Raw genomic sequence first — 21,076 nt, forward strand, 5'->3', positions numbered from 1 at the left:
TTATATATTGCACAAATCAATCAATCAGTAGTAACCCAATCTAAATCATAAAGAGACCCGAAAAGCAAACAGCAGCATAGAGGCAAGGAAAATCTCCCTGGAAAGTCGAAAACTTGAGAAGGACAACTCAGATGGTGACCTCCCCGGGTGCATTACTTCATGCTATTAATAGCATCAATAATAAACAGAAAATATATATGATATATAATAAAATAACATTTTACACAATCATTCAATGGTATACCGTGCAGTGTCAAAAATATTGTACAAATAATACAGAGAAACGATGAGGAAGACATACATTTTTGCAAAATCATGAGGACAAAATATAAAACAGCCACAAACGAAACCTGACACACCAATACCAGAGTACAGAGAGAGAGTTTAGACTGTTTTTCAATTTGTTGTTTACTCAGATTCTGTAAAATACTTATTTTCAGAAGGTAATTCTTTAATGAAGATGATGATAATGATTCATGTTGATTAATTAACTCCCCAAAACAATGTTAGACAGCGCCGCCTTCTGGCTCTGCTTTAGAACTACCGTCCCTTTAAATGTTACATGGCTCCCTCCCTTGAATGAGTTACATTAAAACATGGCGGAGGGGAGGAACTGTGGAAACTGCCTGGGCTGAATAATTTCAAAGGAAAACATACAAAAGTGACCTTTGTGGAGACGGAGGCGAGTGTACGAAGGCAGCAGAGAGGTGGGATGACTGTTGTATGACGCTGGGGACATACGGGGAGACACGGCTTCTGGATATTGTTTTACTTGCAACAGAAGAGTGGACCCGAAGCCTTTTTCGCATAAATACAAAAAACAAAACAATCCAGAAATGAACGGGGTAAGTTGGCTGTAACAATTCGTCTAATGTGTACTTTGTTATTTGACAAAAAAAAATAGGTTACATTAATGTAGGACAATGGAGGGGAGTGGATTGTTATTTCTATGCTAGTTAGGTATTTGTTTTTAACGTTACTTGATCAATGTCCAACATTGTTGCATGATGTTAGCTAGCATGGTTAGCTAGCTAACTATACGTTATTCTCCCTACTCCAGGTAGCTACTCCTATCGGTTGAATAAGCGAATGGTCGAAATAAAAAGTTAGTCGCTTTTAGTGGGCGATTCATTTGTAACTCAAATATACAGCCACGTTTGCATGTTCTCGAAAACAACATGTTTGTCACAAATAATGTGAATAAGCGAACGGTCGAGCTAACAACCAGGAGGCCCATATGTTGTGCGGGTGTATTTAGTCATAGTTAGTCAAATTAGGTTGCTGGCTGGCGTCACTGCTAGTGTATTGACACAGGTCTCCTCTTTTTCATGAGACCAGGTCAGGTGACTGCCAGACATTACTCAACAGTTGTTATGGTCGAATGTCTTCGACATTAACCTTTTGGAAAATTAATTTCAACGTTATGTTATTTACATTGTTGACGTCTCCACACACACAGCAACAGCAAATGATTGATGGTTTCCACCTCTTCCTTTGACAGGACATGGTGCTAAACAGCCACTCCATCACTCTCCTGGGCCACAGCAAGTCCAAATCACCTGTCCGTGATGAGATGACCATCAAACTCTTTCAGGAGGGAAAGTACGCTGGATGCTGCTCTATACAGAATGAAACACAGAGGCAAGCGGATGGTATGTAATGTATTCATTGAACTACTGCAGTCCTGTTCTTTCTATTTGCCTCTTTCCTGCAAGTCTACACATTCTGCCATCAGGTAGAGAGAAATGTTTGCAGTTTGTAATATGATATCTGAGTGAGTGACTAACAAAATCAATGGGGCCATGTGGGTGGTAATTTGACCATGATTAGGCATTGCATGCTGCCAGTTGCCCATACCTGGCCTAGATCAATGTGTATAGACATTATGTGACTTAGTGAATACTGAGTAAAATGTGTGTTTACATGAAACCTTAAACATGGCTGCATGATGAGGTTGGCTTCACGGTCCATCACTTCAACCCTCATTCAAAAATAATATTCTCATCACATCTGAGGCGCTGTGGGTTTAGTCGGTGGCATCTCGATACTTATTCTTGTTTCCTCAGTTTTTGATAGCCATTTTACATTAAATGTACAAAAGCAATGTGAATGCGATGAAGCCATTGACATGAACGCTGTTATATCCTCATCTGACTTCCTCTTTGCTTGCCCCACCCAGCAGCCAGGAGACTGAACTCTGAGGCGGCATGCGTCCTGAAGCTGGCAGACATGGAAGAGAGCCACAGCCAGTGGCCCTGCAGGACAGATGAGAACCAGCATCAGTCCTCCCAGCAGCTTCTCCACTTCTCCCCAGTCTCCTGCCTCCGTTCCCCAACTGATGTCTCCTCCCCTCCTGCCCCCAGTAACAACATCACCCACACCCTACTCGCCAACAACACCGCTGCTCACCTCGCCAACCAGAGGAGGGACATCCGACGCAAGGCCAAAGGGAAGAAGTCAGCACTAAGAATGTAAGCTCTCACTGGATGTCACACACAATCACATTTTGTCAGGTGTTTTTATAGCTAAAAACACTTGTTACAATAGCTAGGGACTGTCAAATGCATGCACTAAACTGGAGCATGTGAATAATTATGTAAAAAGGGTGTATTATAATTGGAATTGGTGAACTGCAGAGTTTGTGCGTCTCCCATGTGCACATATTCGGAGTGAACTGAACTTGAGGGAGTGGTGGCTTTGTGAGAATTGTTATTTCAATCAAAATACTACTCATTACAGAGTAAGCCATAAAGCTTCATATGATTTTTTTTTTTTTCTTCCCCCCTTTTTGTTTCATCACAAAACCATATTGCATGTAACAAACAGTTACATGGTCAAGCAAGTTAATGTTTCCTACATTTTCAGACCGCTAAACAGCTATTGACTGCTATTGAACCAAAGAGTTACCGCAAGTCACAAAGAAAACCGGAGCTGCCTCCACTATTCCAGCACCATTTCAACATCAAATCACCTATGCTTACAGTGACAACTAAAAGATAGCAAAAACAATAGTCTAATCAACGTAAAATTGTGATATGATGTGGCTGTCCATGCTTCTGATTTCTGTGTGCGTGCACGTTTGTGCAAGTAGAAAAAACATGTTGCCTCTCGCCAATGCCATCCTCCTCTTTCATGTTGACCAAACGGTCTATCACTCTGTCATACATTACACAATTGAAATGTGTGTTGTCGTAGGCTAGCGAGCAATCATTTTTAGCCCAGTTATCGAACTTCCTTTCATGAGCAACGTTAGCTAGTTAACATTAGCCTTCTACATCTAGCTACATATTGAACTTCTATTCTCTCAGGCCAGGGGTAGGGCTGTGGCGGTCACGATTTCATCAGCCGGTGATTGTCAAGCAAATAACTGTCAGTCTCGCGGTAATTGACAGTTAACATAAATGCAACATTAGCATCTCCTGGCTTCCACACATAGCCTACAAGCCATTTTAAAAGTATAATAAAGCCATGTAATATATCCTACACATCACAATAAACATTATTTATTTTAGACTGGTCCAAAGAAGCATGATATGAAGAAAATGTAGTCTATTTCAGAAGAACATAATAGCATACTCTTGAGTTGTCCTGATCTGGCTATGCCAAATGGCTGTGGGCTACACGAGTTCATTTAGCAGACAAGATTTGCATAAAATTCTGTGGCATTATTTTCTAATATGAATTAAACAAAGCTGAATAAAATATAAATAATTTCTCCAAACAATTTGAGTGAGTGTGCACATGTGGCGATTCTGTGAGCAATAAATAGTTACTCGTATATGGTTAATTTTGAGTTATTAATATAACTTCAGTTGTTTTACAAAAGTTGGGCTGTATGTTTTGATGTTTGATACATTGTAAGGCTGCATGATGAGACTAATGATGATGATTTTGAAAAAAAGTCTCTTGAAAGGCTTGAGCTCTGCTTTGTTTTTTTGCGCAGGCTGTACACACCATCAGTCTCTCATTCACAATTTGACAAGCACTTGATAATGAATTTCACGGCGGCATAATGCACCTAAAAAAATCCATGCCTTTTGCGGCCTGGAGTGCTGCGTTGTGCCCTTCTCCGTGAGTGTGCAGCGCCTCTTACGCACATGGCTCACATGGTGATAATTTATAATTCACAAGTGATAGGCTAATATTGTCACCCATTAGACTATTCTTGATTTAATCTTGTCTTTACTAAATAGTAAAGACAGCGACGGCGGGTTTGTGCCATTTAAGCAACGTTGTTGCCGGTGATGTCTGGTGAGGACCTGCCTTACAACAGGCCTACAAGCCCTCAGTCCAGCCTCTCTCAGCCTATTGCAGACAGTCTGAGCACTGGTGGAGGGATTGTGCGTTCCTGGTGTAACTCGTGCAGTTATTGTTGCCATCCTGTACCTGTCCCGAAGGTGTGATGTTCAGATGTACTGATCCTGTGCAGGTGTTGTTACACGTGGTCTGCCACTGCTAGGATGATCAGCTGTCCGTCCTGTCTCCCTGTAGCGCTGTCTTAGGTGTCTCACAGTTTTGACATTGAAATGTATTGCCCTGGCCACATCTGCAGTCCTCGTGCCTCCTTGCAGTACGCCTAAGGAACGTTCACACAAATGAGCAGGGACCTTGGGCATCTTTCTTTTGGTGTTTTTCAGAGCCAGTAGAAAGGCCTCTTTAGTGTCCTAAGTTTTCATAACTGTGACCTTAAATGCCAACAGTCTGTAAGCTGTTAGTGTCTTAATGAACTTTCCACAGGTGCATTGATTGTTTATGGTTCATTGAACAAGCATGGGAAACATGCATGTTTAAACCCTTTACAATGAAGATCTGTGACGTTAATTCGTAAAAATCGAAATCTCTTTGAAAGACAGGGTCCTGAAAAAGGGCTTTAAAAAATATATATATATTTTAGTTAATACAATGTTTTAAAGTTCCTTGTAGACCGGCCATGTGTAGCCAATGCGATTTTTCTACCTACAGGCTGCAATGGTTTTTATTTGTTGACTTTATGTAGGTTATTTTTACATAGATGGCAATACAAGTTACTTTTAGGATTTTGAAATATGACTTTTATTATAAATGAAATTGTTCCACAAAGGTGCATATGAAAATCATAACTGGCACGCAGATTGGTAGAAATAGTAAGATAAATTGGCACTCCAAATGGAAAAGGTTGCTGACCCCTGGTGTAGCCTATTACCTACCGGCAACTTCAGGAGCATAACCACCTAATCTGCCAAGGCCAGCAGCAGCGGGGAGGAAGAGGGTCAGGAACATTTTCATTTTTGAAAATAAATAAATAAATCTCGTCCTGGTTAGGCTTCTGGATCCCTCTTCAGTCATTTGTGTGTCTTAATTATTTAATCTGTGTGCTTAAAGCATCAAGCAAGCTCAGTAGCCTACATGTATAAAATCGTTTTGTTTTTTTTAAACGTCAATTTCTAAAGAACAGACCACTGTAGGTCGGGGACAGATATATAATTGATGTACCACAAAGGCTGCAATGTCTGTCTGTTGGACACTTTGATAAGAACATGGCTCCTATGTGCCCGTATATGTAAAAAAGTTTGTTAATTAATGCTAGTTCATACATTTTTTTTATTTAACAGAGCAGTGAGCAGGAATTCCCAAAACCGCAAAGTAACCGACTACTATCCCATAAGGAGAAGCTCCAGGAAAAGCAAAGCGGAGTTGAAGGTGAGCGCAAAGTGCATTTATTACCTTGTAATATTTAAAGCATTGACCACTTCCATGCTGTTATATACCAAATATTTTGTGGTGTACTGTGCAGATTATTGAGAGATAAACAGACCTAGTGTGGAATGGGTGCAACTCAATATTAAGAGGTGTTCCTAATGTTTGTTTTACCCAATGTATATCCCCTGTCTGACTCCCAGTTCATCCAGTAGATCATGGTTCCCCTCCCCCCGGGTGCACGTTTTGGGTTTTGCCCTAGCACTACACAGCTGGTTCAAATAACCAACTCGTAAAGCTTTGATTGTTTGATTCAGCTGTGTAGTGCTAGGGCAAAAGCCAAAACGTGCACCAGGGGGGGACACTTGAAACCAGTTGTGTTTGGGTAGTGATGGACTGTGCCAAAATTGCTGAATGTTTTTTGTTTGCAATAAGGCTGGACCTCTATGATTGGTTCAGATGAGGTCTGTTTCACAAGTTTGGCCAGTAGAGCAGAGGGTTCCCGAACCCTCTCACTCGGGGAGGGCTGCTTCCTGCATTATCCCACGCCCCCATGCACACGCCATGTATATTTCTATGGGCTCAAGCACTGTTCATGACAAACTATTCACACCCTTTTTGTTGGTGGAGAGAATTTTGCAAGTTTTAATGCTTACTTCTTGCAATTCTGTACATTTTTCCATGTCTAATGTGATATTTGAGTGACAAATTAAAACTATCTATGGGCAAAAAAAATAAAATAAACATTAGCTGACATGGGCTAGTTGATATGGACATTTGACAAGTTCTAATAGAGCTGGGATGATAAACCAGAAATGACAGACACTGACATTGCATTCCTCTTACGTTGATGATTTTGCTACACAACGTTCCTGTAGATTTGTTCTAAAACCATTATTTGGTCGACAGTAATGGCCCATGCATTATGTTGATTCCTGCTACGGAAGTGTCTGCCTGTCCCTGTTTTGCTGTCGGCTGCTGACTCAATCCCTCTCCCCACTGCACAAGGAGGAGGGAGCGATGCGTTCTGAGAAGCACCGTTGCATAAAATACTACTGCGACGAAAATACATTTTCAAAGCAACTAATGTTTTAGTTACAGAGGAGAGTCACAGCTTTCTGTGAGTGTATATAATGTGTTTCTCACCACTTAATATTGGGTTCATGGCACCACTTTACAACTGGAGTAGGCTATGCACTATGGGTTTTGAAGCGCCTACAGAGCCCGAGTGGAGCGTGCCATTTTCACTTAATAGGCTTACATCTAGTGGCCTAGCACTGGACCGTTTTTGTAGCCAGTAAATGTAATCTAACGTCCTATCTATCAACAATATCATATTCAGAGTTAGCAATCTAGCCAAGTGTTTTGAGTTCCCACTTCCTCAAGTGGTAAATAATATAGCCTAAATTCCAATATGCACGAATTGTCTTAAGAGCCCAAAATGAATCCGATCGTATTTGAATAGGTTACACATCAAAATACAATCATGCATTTTTCCTATATATATTATCATAGGCTACCATCTTTCTTACTTGGCACTGGAAATAATTGTCTAGAGCCCTGCCACCATTTAAAAAATTAATAAAAAAATGTTTTGTCGTATGTTGTTATTGAGCAAAATAGTTAATTTATCACTGACTTTTTTTGTCCATATCCCCCAGCTCCAGCACCTCCCTGGAAAAAAATATTTATCTGAAGTTATCAATTTATCATTGCAAATTTTTTTCCCCCTTCAATTTATGGATTTTTGTCCATATGGCCCAACTCTAGTACAGTAAATAATAGTGTAGTTCAGTGTTCAGAGAAGAGGACAGTACAAGAGCACACGAGTTGAGTACATTATACTGTACTGAACTATACTCTAATTTACTGAACTGTACTGAGCTCTACTATGTTGTACTTTGTTGTCCAATCTTGTGAAACATGGACGTCTATGATTGGTTCAGATTTGGTCTGGACCAACCAAAATTGGTCTTGTTTGGTGATTTTTGCATTTCTGTGTAGTACAGATCAGGGACCTATGATGAAATTCTGTTACCGGGTGTAAATCCACTTCACTTAATGCAGTTAAATAACCAAAATATGTTTTTCAAAGTTGAGGCGTCATGTCATAGATGACACAATTATTTCTGTAGACATCTTTTGAATCTTAATTTGGAGCAGATATTTAATTGTTTTAAACTGAGGGAGATTTTACCTCAATTCTGTTACCAAACTTTGCATCTGCACAGTTCTTCTAGTAAGTGTTTGTGAAATGTTCAGTGTAAATTGTTAAAAGTAGTCCTTGTACAGAGTTGTATGATTTTGTTCAACTTTTTAAATCAATGGTTTTAGTTTGGCCATACATTTTAAGTGAAAAATTGGTGGAATTGACCCAATACAGTATGGGGAGCATAGAGATACTGTTAACTGGTTCTCTGGCTGACTGCTATTGCCTGAGCAGAGATTAGATGATGACTTTAAGGAATGAAGAATAATGGTCATCAAATAAATACTAAGTCATGACTGAAATAATGTATTATTTCATATCAATAGAAAGAGGAAATAACTGTTTACCCAATGTGGACCTGACGGTGTTCATTGTTTTTGGCTTTGGCATTTCCATTATAAAAAGCAAATTTTAATGTAATTTCATAATGCATTTAAAGGTTTTCAAAAATATTATCGAACGGAAATAACCGACACTGAACCAACCTCCACGCACTAATCGCTCAGCACTAGTAACTTTGCAGTTAAACTTTTTTATTTAGAAAGGAGAAAGGTTCATAACATTTGAGATTAGCTATACTGCCATTAGCAACTGTGAATAAGGACTTGTGTTCCTTCAAATGTGGAGCCAAATTGTACTTTTCTTATTACATGTCCTCTCTGCTTGGATTCTCTTACAGTGTGAACAAAAGAAACACATCGACGATCTGATCATAAATGGGATCGAGGAAGGAATGGAGGTACACTCATTGATCACAGCGCTTAGCCAATCTGACTGAGAGGCCCTGTATTTGAAAACCTTGTTGCTATGTTCATACTGACATATCATGAAATGCATCTCTCACAGTTTTCAGAGAAATAGTGTGTGATACTAAGTTCATTTTATTATTTCAATAGACTATATTGTATTCCATGAGTGAAAATACAGTACATTTGGAAAATATTCAGACCAAATGTCCAAATGGTTGTTACATTACAACAGTTATTCTAAAATGGATTAAATCATTGTTTTGCCTCAATCTACACACAATGCCACAATGACAAAGAAAAACGTTTTTTTTTTTTGTATTAAATAAATTGCAGATGTATTAAAGTATTCAGACCCTTTGCTATGAGACTCTAAATTGAGCTCAAGTGCATCTTCTTTCCATTGATCATCCTTGATGTTTCTACAACTTGATTTACCACAGTCCACCTGTGGAAAATTCAATTGATTGGACATGATTAGGAAAGGCACACACCTGTCTCTAAGGTCCCAAAGTTGACAGTGCATGTCAGAGCAAAAGCCAAGCCATATGAGGTTGAAGGAATTGTCCATAGAGCTCCGAGACAAGATTGTGTCGAGGCACAGATCTGTGGAAGGGTACCCAAAAATGTCTGCAATCGGGGGAGAAGGGCCTTGGTCAGGGAGGTGATCAAGAACTTGATGGGCACTCTGACAGCGCTCAAGAGTTCCTCTGTTTAGATGGGAGAACCTTCCAGAAGGACAACCATCTCTGCAGCACTCCACCAATCAGGCCGTTAGTAGAGTGGGACGGACATTTTAATCCATTTTAGAATACGTCTAACGTAACAATGTGGAAAAAGTTGAGGGGTCTGAATACTTTCCTAATGCGCTGTATATTTATTACCCAAATGGTACAGGTGCAGCATATAGAGGGGAAGGGTCGAGGAGTGTTTGCCACCCAGTGTTTCGATAAGGGCCAGTATGTGGTGGAGTACCATGGCGACCTGCTGCAGGTCACTGATGCCAAAATGAGGGAGGCCGAGTATGCTCTTAACCCTGCCACCGGCTGCTACATGTACTACTTTCAGTATCTCTGCAAAACATACTGGTATGTCAAACCACTCTCTCTTATGTGTGTGGCATCTCTGGTATAGCCGCAAAACTATTTCAGCGTTCTCACTGTTGGGTGCTCACTAATGCAGTATTTGATTTAAGTTTCATGATGTGATAACTTTTCAACCATAACAAACTGTTAGATTAACCTAATATCAGCGACGGGGGGGGGGTTTCTCAACTGCATCTCCCTCTAGTGTGGACGCCACGAAAGAAACTGGGCGCATGGGTCGTCTGATCAACCACAGTAAGAACGGCAACTGTCAAACCAAACTCCATGACATCAACGGGATGCCTCACCTCATCCTGGTGGCATCGCGAGACGTCGATGAGGGCGAGGAGCTGCTCTACGACTACGGCGACCGCAGCAAAGCTTCCATTGCAGCCCACCCCTGGCTCAAACATTGATGGAGACATGATCCAGCTCAAAGAAAAGGGAAAATGCTAACAACACCTTGGTTTCTTAATAGATCGTTTTTTTTAATGTAAAAATATTGCCTTAGCAACAGAATGTGTCATCACATATTTTTTTTTGAAAGGGAGGGGGTAGTTTGCTTAGTGGGGAGGGAGTTTTTGAGGAGGGTGGGTTAGGTTACAGTGACTTAAACACACATTTAGATTGAGGTACACCTTCTAAATGTCTGGCGACATCAATACTTTTAATATATTTATCAGTCTATGAAACATGCTAGTTTTTTCCAGCACATTTCTTTTTGTATATTTTGTATTATCGGTAGACCAGTGCTTCCACGGCATGCAGGTTGTAGTTCAGTGTTCTGCATTTTTATACAAAGTTTTTCTTAATTGGTTGTATGGTAGTTAGTTGCTAAGCAATAATTATATTTATGGTACCAGAACCCTTTCTGGTTGATGCAGAAAACAGAACTATTAGATGCAAACTTACGAGCCGTCTTTAAAAGGTTCCAAAAACTGGAATAGGATTCCAACCATTGAAACTCACACTTTATTTGAAATGTCAACTTTATGCTATGTTATGTATAGTTGTTTTATGAACTTGAACAAATCTGTACCTCTAACACACAAAGCTGTCAATGTCCACAAACAAATGCTCCATGAGGAAGTATTTAAATATGTATGCTGGGGTGGAGGCATCATTGAATAAACAGGTTTTATGCAAATTATACCCCAGCTTGCTTTTGTCATGACGTCGGACTCTTCTTTTTGCATTTAAACACCTTGCTGATTACAAAGCTGAATTTGAGGACAATGGATTGATGATTTGTATAACTACTGTTCAGAGGGCATCAGATCCCCTCTCATATTTAATGTTGATTGCAATGAGGTTGGCTTAGTGAGATGCATTTCCAAACGGAACGTTCTAAATTAAACATTTCCCATGCGGACTGTTTTTAGTGATGAAAAAAAACAGTTCCATTAGAAGTGGCCATCCAAGAAGGCTCAAGGTCATTGGCCACAGATAAAATGACATCAAATCACACATCTACAGTAGCTTTAATTAGACTGATCATGACATCATACTTTCACAATTAAAAATCAAGAGAAAAATCTACTAGGCAAATCCTTTTTAATCGTCATATGAAGAGAATTAATGAGGAATTTATAGATAACGTAGCAGTGCTCATCGGCCATTGGACATAGACATTACACAAGTTGGAATTCGCAAATTCAACAATGAGTTGTTTGGAAGGAGTCAGTGGCTAACTGCAAGCACTGCAAAGCAATCACTAGCCTACTTATTCAGTGGAGTGGGTGTGTGGTCCCATGTCTGGGTTTAAGGGTCTCTTTTCCAAGTTTAAAAAGGTAAACATTCAACATTGGCCATGCTGTCAATCCAGCATGACTTCTACCACGCTCAACACAACTGGAAACTCGGAACTGGGGAATCTGACTTCAAGACCACTGGGAACTCTGGAAAAAATTTGCTCTGACTGGGAAAATACTTTTGAACGGTAATCCAACTCTGAATTGTAAATCGGGAACTTGGACCTGAAGATCACTGACATGATTCGACTTTGTTTTTTTTTCAGTGTTCCCAGTTGTCTCTAGGAGACAGAACACGTCTCCTTCCTGAGTGTTATGACGGCTGCGTGGTCCTATGGTGTTTATACTTGTGTACTATTGTTTGTACAGATGAACATGGTGTGTGGAAATTTCTCCCAAGGATGAACCAGACTGTTTTTTTTTATTTCACCTTTATTTAACCAGGCAAGTCAGTTAAGAACAAATTCTTATTTTCAATGACGGCCTAGGAACAGTGGGTTAACTGCCTGTTCAGGGGCAGAACGACAGATTTGTACCTTGTCAGCTCGGGGGTTTGGTCTTGCAACCTTCCGGTTACTAGTCCAACGCTCTAACCACTAGGCTACCCTGCCGCCCCAATTGAGACTCTGCATGCAGAATTCTGCAAAAATATACTTAGTGTACAAAGCAAAACCTCAAACAATGCATGCAGAGCAGAATTAAGACTATACCCACTAGTTTCAAAGTCCAGAAAAAAAGCTGTTAAATTCTACAACCACCTAAAAGTAAGTGATGCCTACACATTCCACCATACAGCCCTCACACACAGAGAGATGCTGGTTCAGGGGATCTGTTAACTAACACGAACAGACCCCACATAGCCCCAGGACAGCAACACAATTAGACCCAACCAAATTATGCGAAAGCAAAAGAGAACTATTTGACACACTAGAAATAATCAACCAATAAATAGAGAAAGTTCGAATGCTATCTGTCCCTAAACAGAGAGTAGACACTGTGGCAGAATACCTGACCACTGTGACTTACCCAAAATCAAGAAAATCCTTGACAATGTACAGACTCAGTGAGCGTAACATTGCTATAGAGAGAGGCCGCCATAGGCAGACCTGGCTCTCGAGAGAATACAGGATATGTGCCCACTGCCCACAAAATGAGGTGGAAACTGAGCTGCACTTCCTAACCTCCTGCCAAATGTATGACCACATAAGAGATACATATTTCCCACAGATCACACAGACCCAAAAATAATTAGAAAATTGCTAAAACAAAATAGCTGATAATATAACATTTTCAATGTATTTGTATCTGTTTTAAACCTTTTTGAGTCCAATATTTACAGGTAATTTCTAAAATTATTTTGTTGACGTTGATTTTTGTCCTCTCACTTTTATTTATTATTTATTTCACTTGCTTTGGCAATGTTAACACATTTCCCATGCCAATAAAGCCCCTTGGAATTTAATTGAGAGACTAAGTGGGGGAGCAGAGGGAGGAGAGATGACCGAGAGAGATGTGGAGAAAGGGATTACCACCAAGAGAGGAAGGATCGGAGTTAAGAGAAGGATGTCGGCGAGAGACAGGGAGTCGGCGAGAGAGAGGATCTTGACGAGAGGGAGTCGGCGAGAGAGAGGGAGTCGGCGAGAGAGAGAGAGTCGGCGAGAGATGACAGGAGAAAAGTACAGAGAAAGAAGATGAGACTTAATGGACCCCCAATGGTCCTTCTGACATCTCTGGAATCTAAAAGGATCACATGGGTGGAGAGCGAGGTGGAGCAAGTGATAAAAGAAAAAGGTTTAACTAGACTGGTCTTTGCCATCACATCAAATTCTCCACTGCACCCTTTTGCTTGCCTGGCAAAAAGGGTCTGAATGTGACAACGGCCCTTCTTTCTTCTCATTTTAGTCCCGCAAAGTACCCTGTACAGTAGGTGGCGTAAATACACCTTATTAATTGTAGTCTGCCAATAAAACTCAAAGAAGAAAAAAAACGCCATATCTGTTTCAGAGCCTTTGAAAGTCTTTGTGCTAAGCACACCTACTACCTGACTCCAGCAACAACAAAAAAAGATCTAGTGCTCTGACATAATCAGAGGTAAAGTTTGGTTAGATAATCGATAAGATGCGCTATGTCTTACTCTTCGCATAATCATTCAGTATTGCAGAAGTTTGCAGAGTATCTAACCGACTGAATACATACTGAATAGAGCCAAATTATATTGATAAAAGTCACCTTGTCCTAGAGAGATTTACACGGTTGTCAAATGTCTCGTAACCCGAAACGAAACACAGCCCTTATTTTAAGTGTTTCTAAAATCCCCTATGGGAAAAATGAATGGTGGAAAAACTATTGGAACCAATACCCTGTTTGACCACTAGGTTTTATGGGTATTATGACTCAAACTGTGGTACTCTATAAAGCCAGGCTAGCTGGTGGCTTGCTTTACATTTAAGCCTGTGAGACAAAATGGTGGCTGCAATGATTTACATTTTTATCATACATGTTTTTAGCTCCTAATAGTTTTAATTGCTCATATTATTTGTATTTTCATGTGTACATATGAGACACAGCAATTATATGTATTTAACAAGTTATATTATATGACGTTTGTATTTGACTGTCGAATACTAACCGCTAACTAGCTCAGCACTAGCCTGCCCAATTCGCCCTAACTATTTGTAGCTCCTGTGGTAGCTAGTCTATGGGTTTTTGTTACATGAATATGTATACCTCTTCTATCATTTGTTTTACTAGTAGCCTGTATGAAGAGAGAATTGGTTATATCTGGAGTACTTCTCCTATCTTATCCGGTGTCCTGTGTGAATTTAAGTATGCTCTCTCTAATTCTCTCTTTCTCTCTTTCTTTCTCTCTCTAGGAGGACCTGAGCCCCTAGGACCATGCCTCAGGACTACCTGGCATGATTACTCCTTGCTGTCCCCAGTCCACCTGGCCGTGCTGCTGCTCCAGGTTCAACTGTTCTGCCTGCGGCTATGGAACCCTGACCTGTTCACCGGACGTGCTTCCTGTCCCAGACCTGCTGTTTTCAACTCTCTAGAGACAGCAGGAGCGGTAGAGATACTCTTAATGATCGGCTATGAAAAGCCAACTGACATTTACTCCTGAGGTGCTGACTTGCTGCACCCTCGACAACTACTGTGATTATTTTTATTTGACCATGCTGGTCATTTAGGAACTTTTGAACATCTTGGCCATGTTCTGTTATAATGTCCACCCGGCACAGCAAGAAGAGGACTGGCCACCCCTCATAGCCTGATTCCTCTCTAGGTTTCTTCCTAGGTTTTGGCCTTTCTAGGGAGTTTTTCCTAGCCACCGTGCTTCTACACCTGCCTTGCTTGCTGTTTGGGGTTTTAGGCTGGGTTTTTGGACAGCACTTTGAGATATCAGCTGATGTAAGAAGGGCTATATAAATACATTTGATTTGATTTGAATGCATTGTTGTAGCCTATGTACTACAAGGGTGTTATTTTGGTGGTTTGTTACACCACCACCACTGGCATGGAAATGGTTATATTTGTCTTGCAAACTTGCTCCCACCATTATGAAATGTAATGTTGTTCATTATTCTCCTTTACTTATCAACCCAGAAATGGATCAGGGGGGAAGCTGCTGTCTTCTAACCTGCACAGTTTCAACACAAGATTGAAATAATATTACATACAAAATATTTCATTCAATTGATAAATCTCTATTAGGCTCAATGTTATTAAACTGAAGCGGAAAGACTTACATTCATTAAACTGGTGCTTATATACCTAAAGGGATTCTACTCGGACAACCCCCATCCAGGAATCTGCAGCCCATTTTTGCATGACTGTGGACGGGTTCTTTGATTTCAAATCTCTCTATCTCACCCACACTATCATAATACCAATGGATATGTAGTACAGGATATGAATGGGTGTAATAGATGAAAACCAATGTAGGGTTGTGGACTACTACTTGACAACTATCGACCCATATCAAAATTGTCTGTACTATCTTAGGTACTGGAGTCCTTAGTTAGTAGGACGCTGAAGGCCTACCTCCAAGAAAACAACATCTGAAATGGAATGCAATCAGGTTTTAGGTCTGGCCACAGCATTGTTTCAGCATCATTGAAGGTTTTAAATGACATCCACTGTGCTCTTGACAAGAAGTTACTGTGTATGTCTGCCTTTATTGATTTGTCAAAGGCATTTGACACCGTGAAACAGGCTGTGTTAGTGCAAAGGTTAAAATGTTGTGGAATTTTCTGGTCATGGTCTAGATTGGGTTATAAATTACCTATCAAATTGTACACAATGTGTAATAGCGGATTGTTGTAAATCTGAGTACAAAGAGTTGTGCTCAGGTGTTCCACAAGGTTCTATTTTGGGCCCACTGTTGTTCATTTTGTATATCAACAACATTGGGGATCATATTGAAACAGCGGATGTTCCTTTTTATGCAGATGATACTATTCTTCATTCAATTGGTAGTAGTTTATCTTTAGCTTTTGAAAATACCCAAAGAGCACTTAACATCATACAATAGAATCTGTATAATTTAAATCTGGTTCTGAATTCGAGTAAAACAAAATGCATGATCTTTTCAAATGCCAGGCATGTTACTAATCATGTCATTGCTACATTGGCTGGACATACTATAGAGCAAGTCAAAGTGTACAAATATTTGGGTTTCACTGTGCATGTGGAAAACTTGATAAGGAAGCTCAAGCTGAGAATAGGTTTTTATTACCGGCATAAGGCTTGTTTTTCTCTGGAGGCCAGGAAGGAGCTGGTATGATGTACATTACTGGCGGTTTTAGATTTGAGTTATGTTATATATATGCAGGCCTCAACCACTACCCTGAGAGCACTTGATTCAGTATATAATGTGGCCCTCAGATTCAGTCAGAGCAGGAAACTCATTGCTTTTCCTGCTCTTCCAAGACCACGCCTCACTGCAGCAGGTTCAGGATAGGCAGGCTGAGCTGATACTCATCTTGCAGGATCTCAACGACTATAATCGGTGGTTCTCAGGCCAGCCCAGATCTCTCCTGGATCGATTGCGGTACGTCCCCACGCTGCTGTGCCACGCCTTCGGGGAGATGTTCTCCATGGGGGGCCAACTACTGGATGTCCTGTACCCATATTTGTGTCTGGTCTACCTGGCCTCTTCGCTGGACTTCTTGCTTAAGGCCCTGTTCGGCCTGCAAAGCGTCTTTGACGACTGCTTTGTCATCTTGCTTCTCTTCATCATGTACCACAAAGTGGTGACTCAGAGACTGGCAGGTTGACAGCCTCTGGACAGGAGTATGAAATAAATCCCATACCTCTTTATATCATGTCAGGTCAAAGACACTGTGATGATCAGTTCTCTTTATCTATTACTTTGGACTTCCATGGGGCCCTGATAAAAGTCCCTTGGTGTACAATGGAGTGACAGGATAGTGGAGACTATGGCTGGACCTGGAAAAGGTACACATAAGCAGATTAAAATTGTTAAGGGGGGGAAAGAATATATATAAAAAAATATATAGCTATTTTTTTAAGGGCACTGGAGAAATATACAAATAAATGTACATTTCATTTCCCCGACACGAGCAAAGTGGGCTTTAGCCATACTTTGGATTATACAGAAGTTGGATTCTAAATTGAAAATGCATATTGTGGCAGACCAAGGGGTTTGGTCAAGACGTTTACACAGATCAGACACGGACAGAGTTGGATTAGCTCGGATTCAAGGATGTTTATTTAAATAACAAACAAAATGAAAATAATAGGTCTCCTGGAGGAGACCTTCTCCGGGATACCGTCTTCTGGGCTCCGGGTTTTGCTGTATCCTGTGGGGAACAAAACTGAGCTCCCTTCGTTATCCCTGGGACTGAGCACAACTTAACAGGAGTAACCTCTCTTCCCCCAGTCCCTTCCCGGTGTGCTGCCCTTCTGGCAACTTTATGGGACTCGTCCAGCTGGTGAGAAATCAGCCCCTTGATTACTCACCAACCACAATCAGCCCCAATTAGTCCTGGCCCGAGAGCCGTCGAGACCTGGCAAGTCCAGCAGAGGGAGCCATCGCCTCGTGATGTAGACTCCGTCTGTCACCAGGCCTCGACGAGTCTCTTCCTGGTGGCTGACCTGCTTGCTGTTACGCCACAATATTTATCGGATTACATAAACAAGCACACGCACACCGGTTTATTTTTATTTTTTAAACAGTAATAATAATGGTGAAGGTGCATTACTGTAAGATAGAAGAATTCTGATATCATGTCATTGTTTTTAGCACTACCCACAGAGTTCTTTAAACTACGGCCCGCAACGTGGTTTAATGTGCCAGTAAATCAGCACAATCTACTTTTTAGTTTTTCCAAATTTCCGACATTTTGGAGCTAGATTTGGGATCATGTATACTGTGCTAATACCGATACAAAAACAGAGTAATGGAGAGTATTATGTATTGAACGGGGTAGTAAAAAATACCCAGAAAAACAAATTATGTTTTGGATGAACAAATTCATACTAATTACCAAAAACAAGAACACTAACCAAATTCACACTACTACCTTGAATTTCTCCACAGGTTTTGATTTTTTATTAGTTTGACTAGTGCAATTTACGACTTGCGCTATAAACGCAACAAAGTCCACCTTCTTCACTATTAATGGGTCAGGATCCTTCTCCTGCATGGCATCCACTACCATCTCCTCTCTACTCACTCCTTCTGCTATTTTCACTGCCTCCACATACAGTGCATTTGGAAAGTATTCAGACCCCTTGACTTTTTCCACATTTTGTTACGTTACAGCCTTTTTCTAAAATGGAATAAACACATTTTTCCTGATCAATCTAAACACAATACCCCATACTGACAAAGTGAGACATTTTTTGAAAATGTATTAAAAATAAAAACAGAAATACCTTATTTACATAAGTATTCAGACCCGTTGATATGAGACTTGAAATTGAGCTCAGGTGCCTCCTGTTTCCATTGATCATCCTTGAGATGTTTCTTCAACTTGATTGGAGTCCACCTGTGGTAAATTCTATTGATTGGACATGATTAGGAAAGGCACACACCTGTCTATATAAGGTCCCACAGTTGACGGTGCATGTCAGAGCAAATAATAAGCCATGAGGTCTAAGGAATTGTCCGTAAAGCTCTGAGACAGGATTTTGTCGAGGCACAGATCTGGGGAAGGGTACCAAAACATTTCTACATAATTGAAGGTCCCCAAGAACACAGTGGCCCCCATCATTCTTAAATAGAAGAAGTTTGGAACCACCAAGACTCTTCCTATAGCTTGCCACCTGGCCAAACAGGGCAATCGGGGGAGAAGGGCCTTGCTCAGGGAGGTGACCAAGAACCTGATTGTCACTCTGACAGCGCTCCAGAGTTCCTCTGTGGAGATGGGAGAACCTTCCAGAAGGACAACCATCTCTGCAGCACTCCACCAATCAGGCCTTTGTGGTAGAGTGGCCAGACGGAAGACACTCCTCAGTAAAAGGCACATGACAGCCCACTTGGAGTTTGCCAAAAGGAACCTAAAGGACTCTCTGGTCTGATGAAACCAGGATTGACTTCTTTAGTATGAATACCAATTGTCACATCTAGAGGAAACCTGGCACCCTTCCTACGGTTAAGCATGGTGGTGTCAGCATCATGCTGTGGGGATGTTTTTCAGCAGCAGGGACTGGGAGACTGGTCAGGATCGAGACAAAGATGAATGGAGCAAAGTCCCGAGAGATCCTTGATGAAAATGTGCTCCAGAGCGCTCAGGACCCTAAACTGTGGTGAAGGTTCACCTTCCAACAGGACAACAACCTTAAGCACGCAGGCAAGACAACGCAGGAGTGGCTTCAGGACAAGTCTCTGAATGTCTTTGAGTGGCCCAGCCAGAGCCCGGACTTGAACCCGATCGAGCATCTCTGGAGAGACCAGAAAATAGGAAGTACCCGTGCTAAGGCCTGTTCAACGCTGGTCTGACCAATCGGAATCCATGCTTCAAGATTGTATTGATCATGTGAACTGGGATATGTTCCGGGTAGCCTCTGAGAATAACCACTGCATTTAACCATGGCAATGTGACTGGGATTATGACCGAAAACAAACAGTGTAGTTATTCCCTCCGTAAGGCAATCAAACAGGTAAAACGTCAGTACAGAGACAAAGTGGAGTCGCAATTCAACGGCTCAGACACAAGACGTATGTGACAGGGTCTACAGACAATCATGGACTACGAAGGGAAAACCAGTCACGTCGTGGATTCCGGACAAGCTAAACACCTTCTTCGTCCACTTTGAGGGTAACACAGTGCCACCGACGCAGCCCGCTACCAAGGACTGTGGGCTCTCTTCCGTGGCCAACGTGAGTAAGACATTAAAGCGTGTTAACCCTCGCAAGGCTGCCGGCCCAGACAGCATCCCTAGCCACATCCTCAGAGCATGCGCAGACCAGCTGACTGGAGTGTTTACGGACATATTAAATCTTTCTAGCTGCCTCTGAGGACATGACTGGTCATGACTGGTCTAGCTCAAGGTCAAGGGGGTATGAAGATTAATCAGCGTCTGCTACATCTGGGTCCGTATTCCGTTTCTTTACTGGACATAACTCTTCTCCTCCCTCTCTAAAACCTGTGACTCGTGATTCTCTTTCTGTTGTTTCTCACGTGGTTCCTCCATCTCGCTCTCCTCTCAACCATACTTTATGTACTTTCCACAAGCCTTACCAAGCCTGTGGGCTCTCTTCCGTGGCCAACGTGAGTAAGACATTAAAGCGTGTTAACCCTCGCAAGGCTGCCGGCCCAGACAGCATCCCAAGCCACATCCTCAGAGCATGCGCAGACCAGCTGACTGGAGTGTTTACGGACATATTAAATCTTTCTATCCCAGTCTGCTGTCCCCACTTACTTTCACCATTGTTCCTGTACCCAAGAAAGCAAAGGTAACTGAACTAAATGACTTTCGCCCCATAGCACTCACTTCTGTCATCATGAAGTGTTGTGAGAGGCTGGTCAAGGATCATATCTACCTTCTACCTTACATGCCACCCTAGACCCCCTTCAACTTGCTTACCGCCCCAATAGATCCACAGATGATGCAATCACCATCGCACTGCACACTACCCTATCCCATCTGGACAAGAAGAATACCTATGTAAGAAAGCTGTTCATTGACTATAGCATTCAACACCATAGTGCCCTCAAGCTCATCATTAAGTTTGGGGCCCTGGGTCTCAACCCAGGGCCCCCTGTGCAACTGGGTCCTGGACTTCCTGACGGGTCCCCTCCAGGTGGTGGAGGTAGGAAACAACACCTCCACTTTGCTGATGGCAATCATAGCGCTTGATGATTTTTGCGACTGCACTTGAAGAAACATTCAAAGTTCTTAAAATTTTCCGGATTGATTGCCCTTCATGTCTAAAGGAATGATGGACTGTCATTTCTCTTTGCTTATTTGAGCTGTTCTTTCCATAATATGGACTTGGTCTTTTATCAAATAGGGCTATCTTCTGTATACCACCCCTACCTATCACAACACAACTGATTGGCTCAAACGCATTAAGAAGGAAATAAATTCCACAAATGAACTTTTAACAAGGCACACCTGTTCATTTAAATGCATTCCAGG

General features: G+C 41.4%; 1 protein-coding gene across 2 annotated transcripts; it reads left to right on the top strand.

The window, feature by feature from the left end:
- The first annotated feature begins 566 nt into the window (after window positions 1–566).
- Window positions 567–10,873, top strand: LOC109868488 (N-lysine methyltransferase KMT5A-A-like). Of its 2 annotated transcripts, none has more exons than XM_020458082.2 (7): window positions 567–845; window positions 1,502–1,652; window positions 2,180–2,471; window positions 5,592–5,679; window positions 8,565–8,624; window positions 9,529–9,719; window positions 9,922–10,873. In XM_020458082.2, exons 1-7 carry the CDS (start codon window positions 837–839, stop codon window positions 10,130–10,132), a joined length of 1,002 nt encoding a protein of 333 aa, XP_020313671.1. In that variant the 5' UTR covers window positions 567–836; the 3' UTR covers window positions 10,133–10,873. The 2 variants fall into 2 exon arrangements, with proteins under 2 accessions (XP_020313671.1, XP_020313672.1); XM_020458083.2 differs by having other exon boundaries at window positions 2,183–2,471.
- The last annotated feature ends 10,203 nt before the right edge of the window (window positions 10,874–21,076 follow it).

The sequence above is a fragment of the Oncorhynchus kisutch genome, linkage group LG23 (genome assembly GCF_002021735.2).
Source record: "Oncorhynchus kisutch isolate 150728-3 linkage group LG23, Okis_V2, whole genome shotgun sequence".
Classification (NCBI taxonomy): Eukaryota; Metazoa; Chordata; class Actinopteri; order Salmoniformes; family Salmonidae; genus Oncorhynchus; species Oncorhynchus kisutch.

Coding starts and splice junctions, on each gene's coding strand:
- LOC109868488 (XM_020458082.2), top strand. Junction 1,653..2,179: donor AACACAGAGGCAAGCGGATG/GTATGTAATGTA, acceptor TGCCCCACCCAG/CAGCCAGGAGACTGAACTCT. Junction 9,720..9,921: donor TATCTCTGCAAAACATACTG/GTATGTCAAACC, acceptor ATCTCCCTCTAG/TGTGGACGCCACGAAAGAAA.